General features: G+C 47.9%; 1 protein-coding gene across 3 annotated transcripts in view; it reads left to right on the top strand.

The window, feature by feature from the left end:
* Positions 1-13,969, top strand: part of EARS2 (glutamyl-tRNA synthetase 2, mitochondrial) — a 34,600-nt gene that overhangs the window by 1,307 nt on the left and 19,324 nt on the right. For all 3 annotated transcript variants that reach the window (XM_054452577.2, XM_063654640.1, XM_054452575.2), the window contains exons 2-3: positions 3,822-3,977; positions 11,394-11,583. In XM_054452577.2, the coding sequence (XP_054308552.2) occupies positions 3,822-3,977; positions 11,394-11,583 (346 nt within the window). The remainder of the gene's footprint in view (positions 1-3,821; positions 3,978-11,393; positions 11,584-13,969) is intronic.

Below are 13,969 nucleotides of genomic sequence, written 5' to 3'. Positions count from 1 at the left end.
GTGGTAAAATCCCAGCTATACATGACAGGATCTTTCTGGCAGGCAGTATAGCGTAGAGCAGTGCCTTTCAAACCATCTGTTGTGGAAGTGCTGGTTTTAAATTTCCAATCAATTGTGTATCAATATTTGCACAAAATTAATATAAATTAATGACCAGAAAAATAAAATTTTGAAAACATCCAAAATACAAACCAATCTCTTTTTATTTGTGTTAGCAGAGGTAAAATCATTCTGCCAGATTGCTATGTAAGTTTCTACAGCCTGGCCAACACGGCGAAACCCTGTCTCTACTAAAATACAAAAATTAGCCGGGCATGTGGCCCAGGCCTGTAATCCCAGCTACTCAGGAGGCTGAAAATCGTTTGAACCCAGGAGAAAGAGGTTGCAGTGAGCCGAGATCGTGCCACTGCACTCCAGCCCAGGTGACAGAGTGAGACTCCATCTCAAAACAACAACAACAAAAATTTCTAAACCTTTACTCTCAGTTTCTGTACTTGATTGTGAACTGACAACTGTTTTCAGACCAGCACTGGATTGCACACTTTGCTTTGAAGAGCACTTATGTAGAATGCCAAAGCCTGGGATTGCCTGGGTCCAAATTTCTGTCTTGGCCACTTATTAGATGTGTAACTTACTAGATGTGCAAATTATTGTTATTTTGAGACAGGGTTTGGCTCTGTCGCCCAGGCTGGAGTGAGGTGGCGCAATCTCGGCTCACTGCAACCTCGGCCTCCGGTGCTCAAGTGATCCTCCCACCTCAACCTCCCGAGTATCTGGGACTACAAGTGTGTGACCACTGCGCCCAGCTAATTTTTGTATTTTCTTGTAGAGATGGGGTTTTGCCATGTTGCCTAGATTGATCTGGAACTCCTGAGCTCAAGTGATCCACCTGCCTTGGCCTCCGAAAGTGCTGGGATTATAGGTGTGAGCCACCGCACCTGGCCTAGATGTGCAAATTATTTAATGAATCTGAGCCTCAGTTTTACCATTTGTCAAAACAGGGCTAATAGTAGTATCTGTCTTATGGGGTTAAGCTCATGCAGCCGAACCACTCAGCAAGGTCTAGTACACCCAGAAAGCACTTAATAAACAGCCTCTATTATGATAATTTCCTTGCTCATTTGCGGGAAAAGCCCATGTGGGAAAGACTTTTGACTATAAACAGATAAAAGAATTATCAGGCACAGATCATTACAGTAGCTGAAATTAATTGAAGGTTTACTTTGGTCAGCATTTAGACCTCAGAGCCACCCTATAATAAAGAAGATTCTTATTTTTTTGCTCTTAATCCCTCTGACACATGAGGAAATAGAAGCTCATAAAAGTAGAGTTCCTCCTCAAGGGGTAGCAACTAATAAATGGTGGATGCAGAATTTGAATCCAGGTGTACTTGATGTAAAAGGCTTTGTTTTCAGCAGCTGGGTCCCTCTTTTGTCTTGGGGACTCTTGGGACTCAGTGCCACTGAATACCACTGGTTTTCTGGTGTCCTTGCAGTAACTATCCGAAGGTTACATCAGTGTTGAAGCAGGGTCGGCCTGGCCCCAGAAGAGCTTTTTCTCTCCTCTGCTGCCTCTTGTACTTGTAAATGTAGATGAGCTCGTTGTGGAGACTTAGGGCTGTGGGCTGGTCCAAAGAAGGTACGGTAAGAGTTAATGACAACTCTGGAAAAGCTGTTAACTTTCAGTTTTCAGACAGGAATGATGAAAAAGGCAAATCTTATGAGTTTAAACTGATGAAGAGAAATACAGTGGAATCAAACACTACTTTTGGTTAGTGTTTAAAGCCAGCAATTAGGGTGAAAATCTTGGCAAGGCATGGTGGCTCATGCCGATAATCCCAGCACTTTGGGAGGCTGAAGTGGAAGGGTTGCTTGAGCCCAGGAGTTTGAGACCAGCCTGGGCAACATAGTGAGACCTTGCCTCTACAAAAAACGAAACAAAACAAATATTAGCCAGGCATGGTGGTGTACACTTGTAGTTCCAGCTACTTGGGAGGCTGACGTAGGAGGACTGATTGAGCCTGGGAGGTTGAGGCTGCAGTGAGCCGTGACTGTACCACTGGACTCCAGCCTGGGCAAGAGTGAGACCCCATCTCAAATTTTAAAAGTGAATTTTGTTTTTTTTAAAAAGTAAAAATCTCAAGTAGACAAAATTTAAAATGTATGATGCGGACAGTCATATATACTGCATAGACTGCATATGCAAAATGTGATTTTTTTTTTTTTTTTTTGGAGATGGAGTCTCGCCCTGTCGCCGAGGCTGGAGTGCAATGGCGCGATCTCGGCTCGCTGCAACCTCTGTCTCCTGGGTTCAAGCAATTCTCCTGCCTCAGCCTCCCAAGTAGCTGGGATTACAAGCGCCCACCACCACGTCCAGCTAATTTTTTTTTTTTTTTGTATTTTTAGTAGAGACGGGGTTTCAACATGTTGGCCAGACTGGTCTCAAACTCCTGACTTCGTGATCCACCCACCTTGGCGTCCCAAAGTGCTGGGATTAAAGGTGTGAGCCACCATGCCCCACCGATTATTTTTTTCTTGATAGAGACAGGATCTCACTATGTTGCCCAGGCTGGTCTCAAATTTAGAGACCCAGGTGATCCTCCTGCCTCTGTCTCCGAAAGTGCTGGGATTAGAGGTGTGAGCCACTGTACCTGGCCCACAATGTGATTGTACAGTATTTTAAATTTCTAGTTCATTTGTAATTAATTTTTTTCCCAGCGCACATCATTGAATTTCTGTAAGTTAAATGTACATGATATGGCCTCAATGAATAACTCTCTGCTTCTCTTTCAGGCGAAACTTGGCCTTGAAACAAATATCAAAATAGAGTGGTGGATGCAGTTGGGGAAAATTGGAGCCTTTTAATAAAATGACATGCTCCAAATCCTGGGTGGTTTCCATTTTCAGGATGAGGGATTAAATGTGTCTGGAGACAGGGCACAGGGGTAGCTAGTTCTTAGTCTTTGAAAAAATTTTTTAATTTTTAATTTTTTTTGTTTGAGACAGAGTCTCACTCTACTGCTGCCCAGGCTGGAGTGCAGAGGTGTGATCATGGCTCACTGCAGCCTCAGCATCCCCAGGCTCAGGTGATCCTCCCACCTCAGTAGCTGAAACTACAGGCATGTACCACCATGCCCAGCTAAATTTTTTTTTTTTTGCTAAGGCAAGGTCTCCCCATGTTGCCCAGGCAGATCTTAAACTCAGGCCAAGCACAATGGCTCACGCCTGTAATCCCAGCACTTTGGGAAGCCGAGGCAGATGGATCACTTGAGGTCGGGAGTTCGAGATCAGCCTGACCACCATGGCAAAATCCTATCTTTACTAAAAATACAAAAATTGGCCAGGTGTGGTGGCTCTTGCCTGTAATCCCAACACTTGGGAGGCCGAGGCTGGGGGATCACTTGAGGCCAGGAGTTCAAGACCAGCCTGGCCAACATGGCGAATGCCTGTCTCTACCAAAAAATACAAACATTAGCTGGGCGTGGTGGCACACACCTGTATTCCCAGCTACTTGGGAGGCTGGGCATGAGAATTGCTTAAACGCAAGAGGCAGAGGTTGCAGTGAGCCAAGATTGTGCCATTGCACTCCAGCCTGGGTGACAGAGCGAGACTCTGTCTTTAAAAACCTACAGAAACCTCCTGGGCTCAAGTGATCCCCCTGGCCTTGGCCTCCCAAAGTGGTAGGATTACAGGTGTGAGCCAATGTGTCCTGCTGGTCTTTGAAATTTATTGCAACATTCTGTCACAGTAGTGCTTACTTGCCCCTTGCTGAGGCCTATTAGCTTATCTTCCCTGTCTTATCTGAGCTGTTCTCTTCTCCAGGCTTCTTGCACCTGGGTGGCCTCCGCACTGCTTTGTACAACTACATCTTTGCTAAGAAGTACCAGGGGAGCTTCATCCTGAGGCTGGAGGACACAGATCAGACTCGCCTTGTGCCTGGGGCAGCGGAGAATATTGAGGACATGCTGGAGTGGGCAGGTAAGCCTGGCAGAGAAAGGATCCTTCTGCAGGGAAGGAACAGGAAGCAGGAAAAGGAGCCTGTGGGTCTTCTCATGGAGTTCTGGGTGGAAAATGGGGAGTTCCTGGAGAAATGGCTACATTTGTACTGCCCTGCCCGGGGTGGCAGATGACACCTGAAAAAATGCTGAAGCTCTCTGAAACACAGCTCCAAGACTGGTTTCTTTATTTTTATTTATTTTTTTTTTTTGAGACAGAGTCTCGCTCTGTTGCCCAGGCTGGAGTGCAGTGGTGCGATCTCGGCTCACTGCAAGCTCTGCCTTCCGGGTTCATGCCATTCTCCTGCCTCAGCCTCCAAGTAGCTGGGACTACAGGCGCCCGCCACCACGCCTGGCTAAGTTTTTTTGTATTTTTAGTAGAGACGGGGTTTCACTGTGTTAGCCAGGATGGTCTTGATCTCCTGACCTCGTGATCCACCTGCCTCGACCTCCCAAAGTGCTGGGATTACAGGCATGAGCCACCGCGCCCAACTTGGTTTCGTTATTTTTTAATTTTTTAGAGTCAGGGTCTCATTCTTTTACCCAGGCTAGAGTTCCATGGCACAATCATAGCTTACTGTAGCCTCGACCTGGGCTCAAGTGATCCTCCACCTTAGCCTCCCAAGTAGTTGGGACTACAGGCACGCACCACCATGCCTGGCTAATTTTTAGTTTTTTATTTTTTTGTAGAGATGAGATCTTGCTGTGTTGCTTAAACCCCTGGGCTCAAGCAGTCCTCCTGCTACAGCCTCCCAAAGAGCTGGGATTACAGGTGTGAGCCACTGCCAAGGCTGTTTTGAGATTCCTGTTTTCACCTCAGAATCTCAAGTCCATTCCCTACAGGGGCCAGGCAGGAAACACAGGCCAAGTGGGAACTGGAGGAGCTGGGCCGGTGCTGAGCTGTGAAAACCACACCTCATCTAGAGGAGGGAGTGCCTCTGAGCTCCAGCTCCTTGTGCCCATGCGGGAATGCTGGCCCAGCTTGTCCAATCTTCTGAATTCCAAGAGGAGCCAGAAATCCAGTTTTTCTGGATGAATACTTAACCATTATTAAATGTGGGCTCAGATTTTTTTTAACTATGTTGTATAAACCACACAAAACTCATACGGCTTCTGAAGTTGATTTTGTGGGAAGTTTAATCCTGAGGACAGCTAAGGTCAGGGAGAACAAAGAGGAGTGTGTTTCCTTTTCCTGGGTCGACAGTTGTCTCCCTGTATGGACAAGTGTGACTAGGAAAGGGGAGATTCCCAAGGAAAAATACCAAGACTCTGCTAGTCTAGAGATTGAAAAAAAAAAAGAAAAGTCCCAAGACTATTTTGAGATGTGTGTTCTAATCTCAGGTAAATTACTCACTAGACTCTGGATTCCTAAAGAGTATAAAATGATTGGCCGGGTGCGGTGGCTAACACCTGTAATCCCAGCACTTTGGGAGGCCGAGGCTGGCGCATCACGAGGTCAGGAGGTTGAGACCATCCTAGCTAACATGGTGAAACCCCGTCTCTACTAAAAATACAAAAAATTAGCCAGGCGTGGTGGCGGGTGCCTGTAGTCCCAGCTACTCGGGAGGCTGAGGCAGGAGAATGGCGTGAACCCGGAAGGCGGAGCTTGCAGTGAGCCGAGATTGCACCACTGCACTCCAGCCTGGGCAACAGAGTGAGACTCCATCTCAAAAAAAAAAAAAAAAAAAAAAGACCCTGTGCTTAGTGACAAGGGAGAAGACAGATGAGTGGATTAATTATTTCTTTTTTTTTTTTTTTTTTAACAAAGTCTTGCTCTGTTGCCCAGGCTAGAGTGCAGTGGTTCAAACACAGCTCACTGTAATCTCAAATTCCTGAGCTCAAGGGATCCTCTCACCTTAGCCTCCTGGGTAGCTGGCACAATAGCTGTGTGCCACCATGCCCAGCTAATTTTATTAATTTATGTTTTTGTAGAGATAGGGTCTTGCTATGTTGCCCAGGATGCTGTTGAACCCCTGACCTCAAGTTAATTCTCCTGCCTCGGCCTCCCAAAGTGCTGGCATCACGGTCAGGAACTATCGCTCCTGGCTCCTAATTCATTCTTCATAGGATACTAAATGATAATAACCAGTATGGAGAAAAGAGTAACAGCCTTAGAAACTAAGGTGAGGGATGCCCTTGTAGATAGGGCAATCTCCTCTTAGGAGGTGATGCTGGAGCAGAGACCTGCATGAAGTGAGGAGCCAGCCCCATGGGGACCTGGGGAAAGAATGTTCAAAGCAAAAAGAATAGCCAATGCAGAGGCCCCACAGCAGGAATGTTCTGGATGTATTTGAGGAGCATCAAAAAGTCCAGCTTGATCTAACCATAGTGAGCAGAATGACCAGGGATGTGAGGATAGAAGGCTTGCCAGGTCGGGCACGGGGGTTCATGCCTGGAATCCCAGCACTTTGGGAGGCCAAGGAGAGAGGATCACTTGGACCCAGGAGTCCAAGACCAACCTGGGCCACATAGTGAGACCTCATCTCTACAAAAAAATTTCCCAGGTGTAGTGGTGCACTCCTATAGTCCCAGCTACTTGGGAGGCTGAGGTGGGAGCATCTACCTGAGACTGGGGAAGTTGAGGTTGAGGCTGCAGTTAGCTGTGATCATGTTACAGGATTCCTTCAGTGCCACTTTGCCAGCCAGAAATCTCTGCAGCTGCCGTCACCTCTGTCGGGGCCTCGCTTGGGCCTTCTGGGCCCATTTGGCCCAGCAGGCTGCACTTGGCTCATGCCCACTTGGATCCCACACCTGCCGTGGCTCCACACTCAGCCCATGGCTGGACTGGGTGTGCCACGAGTGGCTTCTGTGTTGGGTGCTGGCATCTAGATGAGGGGAACATGGTGGCACCCAAAAATTTGGGAGATACCATCAGTCGTGGAGCTCCAAGGGGTGTTATAGCTCTTGTTTGGGGAGTCCTGAGATCTGAGTCCCCAGCACTGTCTGAGCTCTTCACTCCTGTAGCTTGGTGAGCGGGAGCATGTTACAGCTCTCTTTCTCCCATAGTCTGGTGAGCAGGAGTGTGTTACAGCTCTTTTATTCCCGTCACCTGCAGCTTGGCGAGTTTTGGGTTCTTGTCCTGCAACCAAGAGGAATGAGGTGTGCAGGTACCGTAGAGTGAGTAAGGCAGAGAAGAATTTTATTGAATGACAGAAGGGAAACTCTCCACTGCAAGAGGAAACCCTGAAAGTGGTAGCCATCTGTGAGGCTGAGTCTGGCGTTTTTATGGGCTTAGAATGGGGGAGTGCCTGCCGATTGGTCCATGAGTGGTCTTGGAAAAAGGACCATTCAGTTGGTTAAAACATCATCGAGAAGGAACCAATCGAGAGAGAGTGGGTGAGACAGGGAAAGAAGTTCTCACTCCAGTCATAGACTCTATCCTGACCTGACAGTTTGGTTTTCAGGCTTCAGGCTGTCTTTGGCTTAGAAGTCAGATTTCACCAGGGACCTGTCCCTGACTGCCTAGGAATTTGTCTGTCTCCTGTCAGTCGCACCATTACACTCCAGCCTGGAGCGACAGAGTGAGACCCTGTCTCAAAAAAAAAGGCTTTCCAGAAGCCAAATTACATGGTGCCTCACAGACCAAGATGAAGGCTTCAGTTTCACAGAGGATCTGCTACTTATCAGGTACCATGCCAGGCATGAGGGATACAGTGATGAACAACGGTGATGGTGATGGGTCCCACCCTCGTGGAATTCCTGGGGCAGCATCATTGTGAGAATGAGGCTTGCAGCCCAGAGCTTGTCCCCCACCCTGGTATTTTGGCGAGGCAGAGGGCAGGTATTCAGGCACCTCATGGTGGCTGACTTCTAGAGCACCTTACTTTGGGAGTCATTTTTTATTTTTTTCATTTTATTTATTTATTTATTGAGATGGAGTCTTGCTCTGTCGCCCAGGCTGGAGTGCAGTGGCGCGATCTCGGCTCACTGCAAGCTCCACCTCCCGGATTCATGCCATTCTCCAGCCTCAGCCTCCCAAGTAGCTGGGACTACAAGTGCCCGCCACCATGCCCAGCTAATTTTGTTTTTGTATTTTTAGTAGAGACGGGGTTTCACTGTGTTAGCCAGGATGGTCTCAATCTCCTGACCTCATGATCTGCCCGCCTCAGCCTCCCAAAGTACTGGGATTACAGACGTGAGCCACCGCGCCTGGCTATTATTATTATTTTTTTAGAAGCGGTGTTTCATCATGTTGCCCAGGCTGGTTTCGGACTCCTGAGCTCAAATGATCCACCTACCTCGGCCTTCCAAAGTGCTGGGATTACAGGCATGACCCAGCATGCCCAGCCTTTTTAAAATAATGACATATAAGCCAGGCGCGGTAGCTGTCACCTGGGGTGGCTCTCACCTGGGCAGGCGGATCACAAAGTCAGGAGTTCCAGACCAGCCTGGCCAACACGGTGAAACCCCGTCTCTAATAAAAACACAAAAATTAGTTGGGCATGGTGGCACATGCTTGTAATCCCTGCTACTCGGGAGGCTGAAGCAGGAGAATTGCTTGAACCGGGAGGTGGAGGTTGCAGTGAGCCGAGATCATGCCACTGCACTCCAGCCTGGGTGACAGAGCTAGACTCTGTCTTGGGGAAAAAAAATTGACATATAATTCATGTGATATGAAATTTACCGTATCAAAGTGTACAATTCAATGGTTTTCAATATATTTACTATGTTATGCAACCGTCACCACTAATTCCAGAACATTTCCATCACCCCTAAAAGAAACTCTTCCTTATTAGCAGTCGTTTTCCATTCTACCGTCTCCTACCGCCTGGCAACTCCCGATCTCTTTCTGCCTCCATGGATTTACCTCTTCTGGACGTTTCATACGAATGAGATCATACAACATATGGCCTTCTGTGACTGGCTTCCTTCACTTACCATAAGCTCATCTGTGGGCTATCATGCTTCATTCCTTTTTATAGCCAAATAATATTCATTGTATGGATATACCACATTTTGTTTATTCATCGCTAGTGAATGAGCATTTTGGTTACTCTGGTTTTTGGCTGTCCAGTAAAACTCTATGAACATTTACATGCCAGAGTTTAAATTAACATGTTTTCAGTTCTCCTAGGGGAGTCCCTCTTAAACCCTGGGGCATTCCAAGATACCACATTAAAGAGACTTGTTTAGCGTTAGATCAGGAAGGGACCCCCCAAATTTACCCGATCTAGCCCTTTTTTCTGACAAATGAAGAAATGGAGGTCCCATGAGAGGGAGCCAAGTAACACTGAAAATAATCACAGCTGGCTGGGTGCCATGGCTCATGCCTATAGTCCCAACACTGGGAAGCTGAGGCAGGAGGATCACTTGAGCCCAGGAGTTTGAGACCAGCCTGGGCAACATAGGCAGACCTTGTCTCTATAGAAAACTTAAAAAAAGTTAGCCAGGCCTGGTGGCATGTACCTGTAGTCTCAGCTACTTGGGAGGCTGAGGTGGGAGGATTGTTTGAGCCTGAGAGGTTGAGGCTTCAATTAGCCGAGAATGTGCCACTGCACTCCAGACTGGGCAACAGAGTGAGACCCTGTCTCAAATAAATAAATACATAAATACCAAAGCATAGAGAGCACTGGTCACAGGCCACATGATGAGTACTTTACTTACATCATCTTACTGTAGTCTCATGATGATCCTCATGAGAAAGTTACTACTTATTTCCTTCTTTGACAAATGAGAACCCAGAGCCCAGAAAGATCACTTGCCCAAGGTCTGTGAGCTGGCTGATACATTTGAACCCAGGCCCACTCAGCTCAGTTTGTGTTAGCATTGAGAGTAGCAGGGTGAACAATGTCCTTATCTTCTCAATTCCTTTGAAAGCTCTTTGAGGGCAGAAACACCATCTTCCAGTTCTCGTGTCCCTGTGCCCTCTCCTGAAAGCATTCGTAATGAAATTTATCCTGTGTAAGCGGAGGGAATTGGACTTTGGGTTGGGGGTTTGGCTTACAGTAGATCATATCTAATCTATTCTATAGCATATATTGAAACTGTCCTAAATATACACCACTGGGCTAAGCGCTTATAAGCACTGACACATTTGTTCTCACAGTTCCCTCTGCACAGGAGGCTGCTAGCTCCACTTTTCAGAAGAGGAAACTGAGGTTTAGAAAGATTAAGTCTAGCTGGGCATGGTGGCACATTCCTATAATCCCAGCTACTCGAGAGGCTGAGGTGGGGAGGATCACTTGAGCCTAGAAATTGGAGACTGTAGTGAGCTATGATTGCACTACTGCGCCCTAGCCTGAGTGACACAGCAAGACTCGCTCTCTACTAAAAAAAATAGCCAGATGTGATGATGTGCACCTGTAGTCCTAGTTACTCGGGAGGCTGAGGCAGGAGGGTGGCTTGAGCCCAGAAGTTCGAGGCTGCAGTGTGCTATGATCACACCACTGCACTCCAGCTGGGTGACAGAGTGAGACCCCATCTCTTAGAAAAAGAAAGGCTAAGTAACAGAAACAGCAGTGTAATGAGTGGTTAAGAATGTCGGCTCCGCTGCCCATTAGTCTGGGTTTGAAGCTGATCGTGCCCCTTCTACTCGGCCAGGTGACAAAGCACCTCTGTGCCTCAGTGTCCTCCTTACAGAATGGGGGAATAACCGCACCTACCTGGTAGGGTGGGTTTGAGGCTTCAGGGAACAGTGTCTTTTATGGCGCTCAGCACCCTGGTGCTCACACGTTGGTAGCACCTCAGGATCCCTTGTCACAGCTACTAAGTGGCAGAGCCACGGGTCCAACCAGGGCCTGATGGGCTGTTCTCTGAACCACGCTTTTTTCTCCTAAGTCAGCTGTTCCCAGGCCTGGACTTGTTTCTCCCTCTCCAGGGAATCCCATCAGGGATTGAGAGGACATACAATTAGGGATGTGGACTTCGGAGCCCGTACACCTGTTTGCTCCTTAGTCCATGAGCCCGTGCGACTTCGAGTGCTTCACCTCTCTGTGTTTTAACTTTTCATCTCTAAAAGGGACATTGGGCCGGGTGCAGTGGCTCACGCCTGTAATCCCAGCACTTTGAGAGGCCGAGGCAGGTGGATCACCTGAGGTCGGGAGTTCAAGACCAGCCTGGCCAACATGGTGAAACACTGTCTCTACTAAAAATACAAAAATTAGCTGGGTGAGGTGGCACATGCTTGTAATCCCAGCCATTTGGGAGGCTGAAGCAGGAGAATCGCTTGAACTTGGGAGGTGGAGGTTGCAGTGAGCCAAGATTGCACCACTGCACTCCAGCCTTGGTGACATCAGAGCAAGACTCTGCCTCAAAAAAAAAAGGTGGGGATGGGGGGACATTGTACTAATGCCAACCTCATGGATTGTTACGAGGATTAATATGTGCATAAAGTGCTTAGAGCGATGCCTGAGAATGAGCGCTGTGTGCACCTTAGCTGTCATTATTCCCTGTGTGCCAGGCATCCCCCCTGATGAGAGCCCCCGCCGGGGCGGTCCTGCTGGGCCCTACCAGCAATCTCAGCGGTTGGAGCTGTACGCCCAGGCCACAGAAGCACTGCTGAAGACCGGAGCTGCTTACCCCTGTTTCTGCTCACCCCAGCGGCTGGAGCTCCTGAAGAAGGAAGCCTTGCGGAACCACCAGACGCCCCGGTAAGAACCCCAGCTTGTTGCAGATGCCTCACCGCCATTGGGTGTGTTACCTTGTGCTGCATAAGAAATTCCCCTAAACATGTATTACCTCTCAGTTTCTGTTGGTCAGGCATCTGAGCGTGGCCCCACCTGTTCCTTTGGCTCAGGGATTCTCTCAAAGCTGCAAGCAACTACAGGTCCTAGCCAGTCCTGGAGTTCTCTTAAGGCTTAGCTTGGGGAAGATCTACTTCCATCTCCTCTCAGAAGGCTATTGGCCAACCTCAGGTCCTTGCTAGCTGTTGCCTGGAGACATCAGTTCTTTGCCATGTGAGCATCTCCATAGAGCAGCTTACAGTGTGGCAGCCAGCATTCCTCAAAGCCAGCCAAGGAGAGAGTGAGCAGGTACGAGCTGGAGTCTATCTAGTTGTGGAAGCAACTTCTCACCACTTTTGTTTTACAGGCTGTGTATTCCTTATCTGGAACCCTTGGGACTAGAAGTGTTTTGGATTTCGGATTTTTTGTATATTGAAATATCTGCATATATATAATGAGATATCTTGGGGGTGGGACCCAAGTCTAAACATGAGATTCATTTATGTTTCATGTACGCCTTATACACATAGGCTGAAGGTGATTTTATGCAATATTTTAAATAATTTTGTGCACAAAACAAAGTTTTGACATTTTGACTGTAGCCTGTCACATGTGTTTGGGTGTTGAATTTTCCACTTATGGCATCATGTCACCACTCAAAAGGTTTCAAACGTCAGATCAGTTGTGGCTTTTTTTTTTTTTTTTTTGAGACAGAGTCTCACTCTCGCCCAGGCTGGAGTGCAGTGGTGCGATCTTGGCTCACTGCAACCTTTGCCTCCTGGGTTCAAGCAATTATCCTGCCTCAGCCTCCTGGGTAGCTGGGACTACAGGTGCCCGCCACCACACCCAGCTAATTTTTGTATTTTTAGTAGAGACGGGTGTCACCGTGTTGGCCAGGCCGACCTCAGGTGATCCGCCTGCCTCAGACTCCCAAAGTGTTAGGATTATAGGCGTGAACCACCGCGCCCAGCCAGATCAGGGTTTTTTTTGTTTTTTTTTTTGTTGTTGTTGTTTTTTCATAGAGTCAGGGTCTTACTTTGTCACCCAGGCTGGAGTGCAATGGTGTGATGTTGGCTCACTGCAGCCTCCAACTCTTGGACTCAAGCAGTCCCCCCATCTCAGCCTCCCAAGTAACTAGGACTGTATTCCTGGCTAATTTTTTTTTTTTGAACTTTTCATAAAAATGGGGATCTCACTATGTTGCCCAGGCTGGTCTTGAACTCCTGGCCTCAAGCAATCCTCCCACCTTGGCCTCCCAAAGTGCTGGGATTACAGGTGTGAGCCATTGCACCTGACTTTTTTTTTTTTTTTTTTTTTTTGGTGAGACAGAGTCTAGCTCTGCTACCCAGGCTAGAGTACAGTGGTGCAATCTCAGCTTACGGCAATCTCCACCTCCCAGGTTCAAGGGATTCTCATGCCTCAGCCTCCTGTGTAGCTGGGACTACAGGCGCATGCCACCACACCTGGCTAATTTTTGTGTTTTTAATAGAGAGAGGGTTTCGCCATGTTGCCCAGGCTGTTCTCAAACTCCTGAACTCAAACAATCTTCCCACCTCAGCCTCCCAAAGTGCTGGGATTACAGGCGTGAACCACTGCACCTGGACCATTGGAGCATTTCAGATTAGGCGTATTTGGCATTATTTTTGTTCATTAGACAGAAGTCACTAGGCCCAGCCCACACTCAAGGGGAGGGGATTACACAAGGACAGAACCACCAGGGGGCTATGTTAGAAGCTGCCTGACACATTGGGTCTCAGAAAGTAATGTGTAAAGTAATTTTAATTATTTGTTATTTTTAATGAGCAAGGTCCACAGGCCGGACGTGGTGGCTCACGCCTGTAATCCCAGCACTTTGGGAGGCTGAGGTGGGTGGATCACGAGGTCAAGAGTTCAGGACCAGCCTGGCCAATGTAGTGAAACCCAGTCTCTACTAAAAATACAAAAATTAGCTGGGCGCGGTGGTGCGCATGTAGTCCCAGCTGCTCAGGAGGCTGAGGCAGGAGAATCATTTGAACCCAGGAAGTGGAGGTTGCAGTGAGCCAAGATTGCACCACTGCACTCCAGCCTTGGCAACAGAGCAAGACTCCGTCTCAAAAAAAAAAAAAAAGAAAAATGAAAGGTCCACAAAGGGTCAGGTGTGGTGGCTAATGTCTGTAATTCCAGCACTGTGGGAGGCGGAGGCGGGCAGATCACTTGAGGTCAGGAGTTCGAGACCAGCCTGGCCAACATGGTGAAACCCCATCTTTACTAAAAATACAAAAATTAGGCCTGGAGTGGTGGCTCATGCCTGTAATCCCCGACGTTGGGAAGCCGA

This window comes from Pongo pygmaeus, chromosome 18 (assembly GCF_028885625.2).
Source record: "Pongo pygmaeus isolate AG05252 chromosome 18, NHGRI_mPonPyg2-v2.0_pri, whole genome shotgun sequence".
In the NCBI taxonomy this organism is placed as follows: Eukaryota; Metazoa; Chordata; class Mammalia; order Primates; family Hominidae; genus Pongo; species Pongo pygmaeus.
Note: the sequence above shows the minus strand (reverse complement) of the source record. Positions and strands in the feature narration are given on the sequence as shown.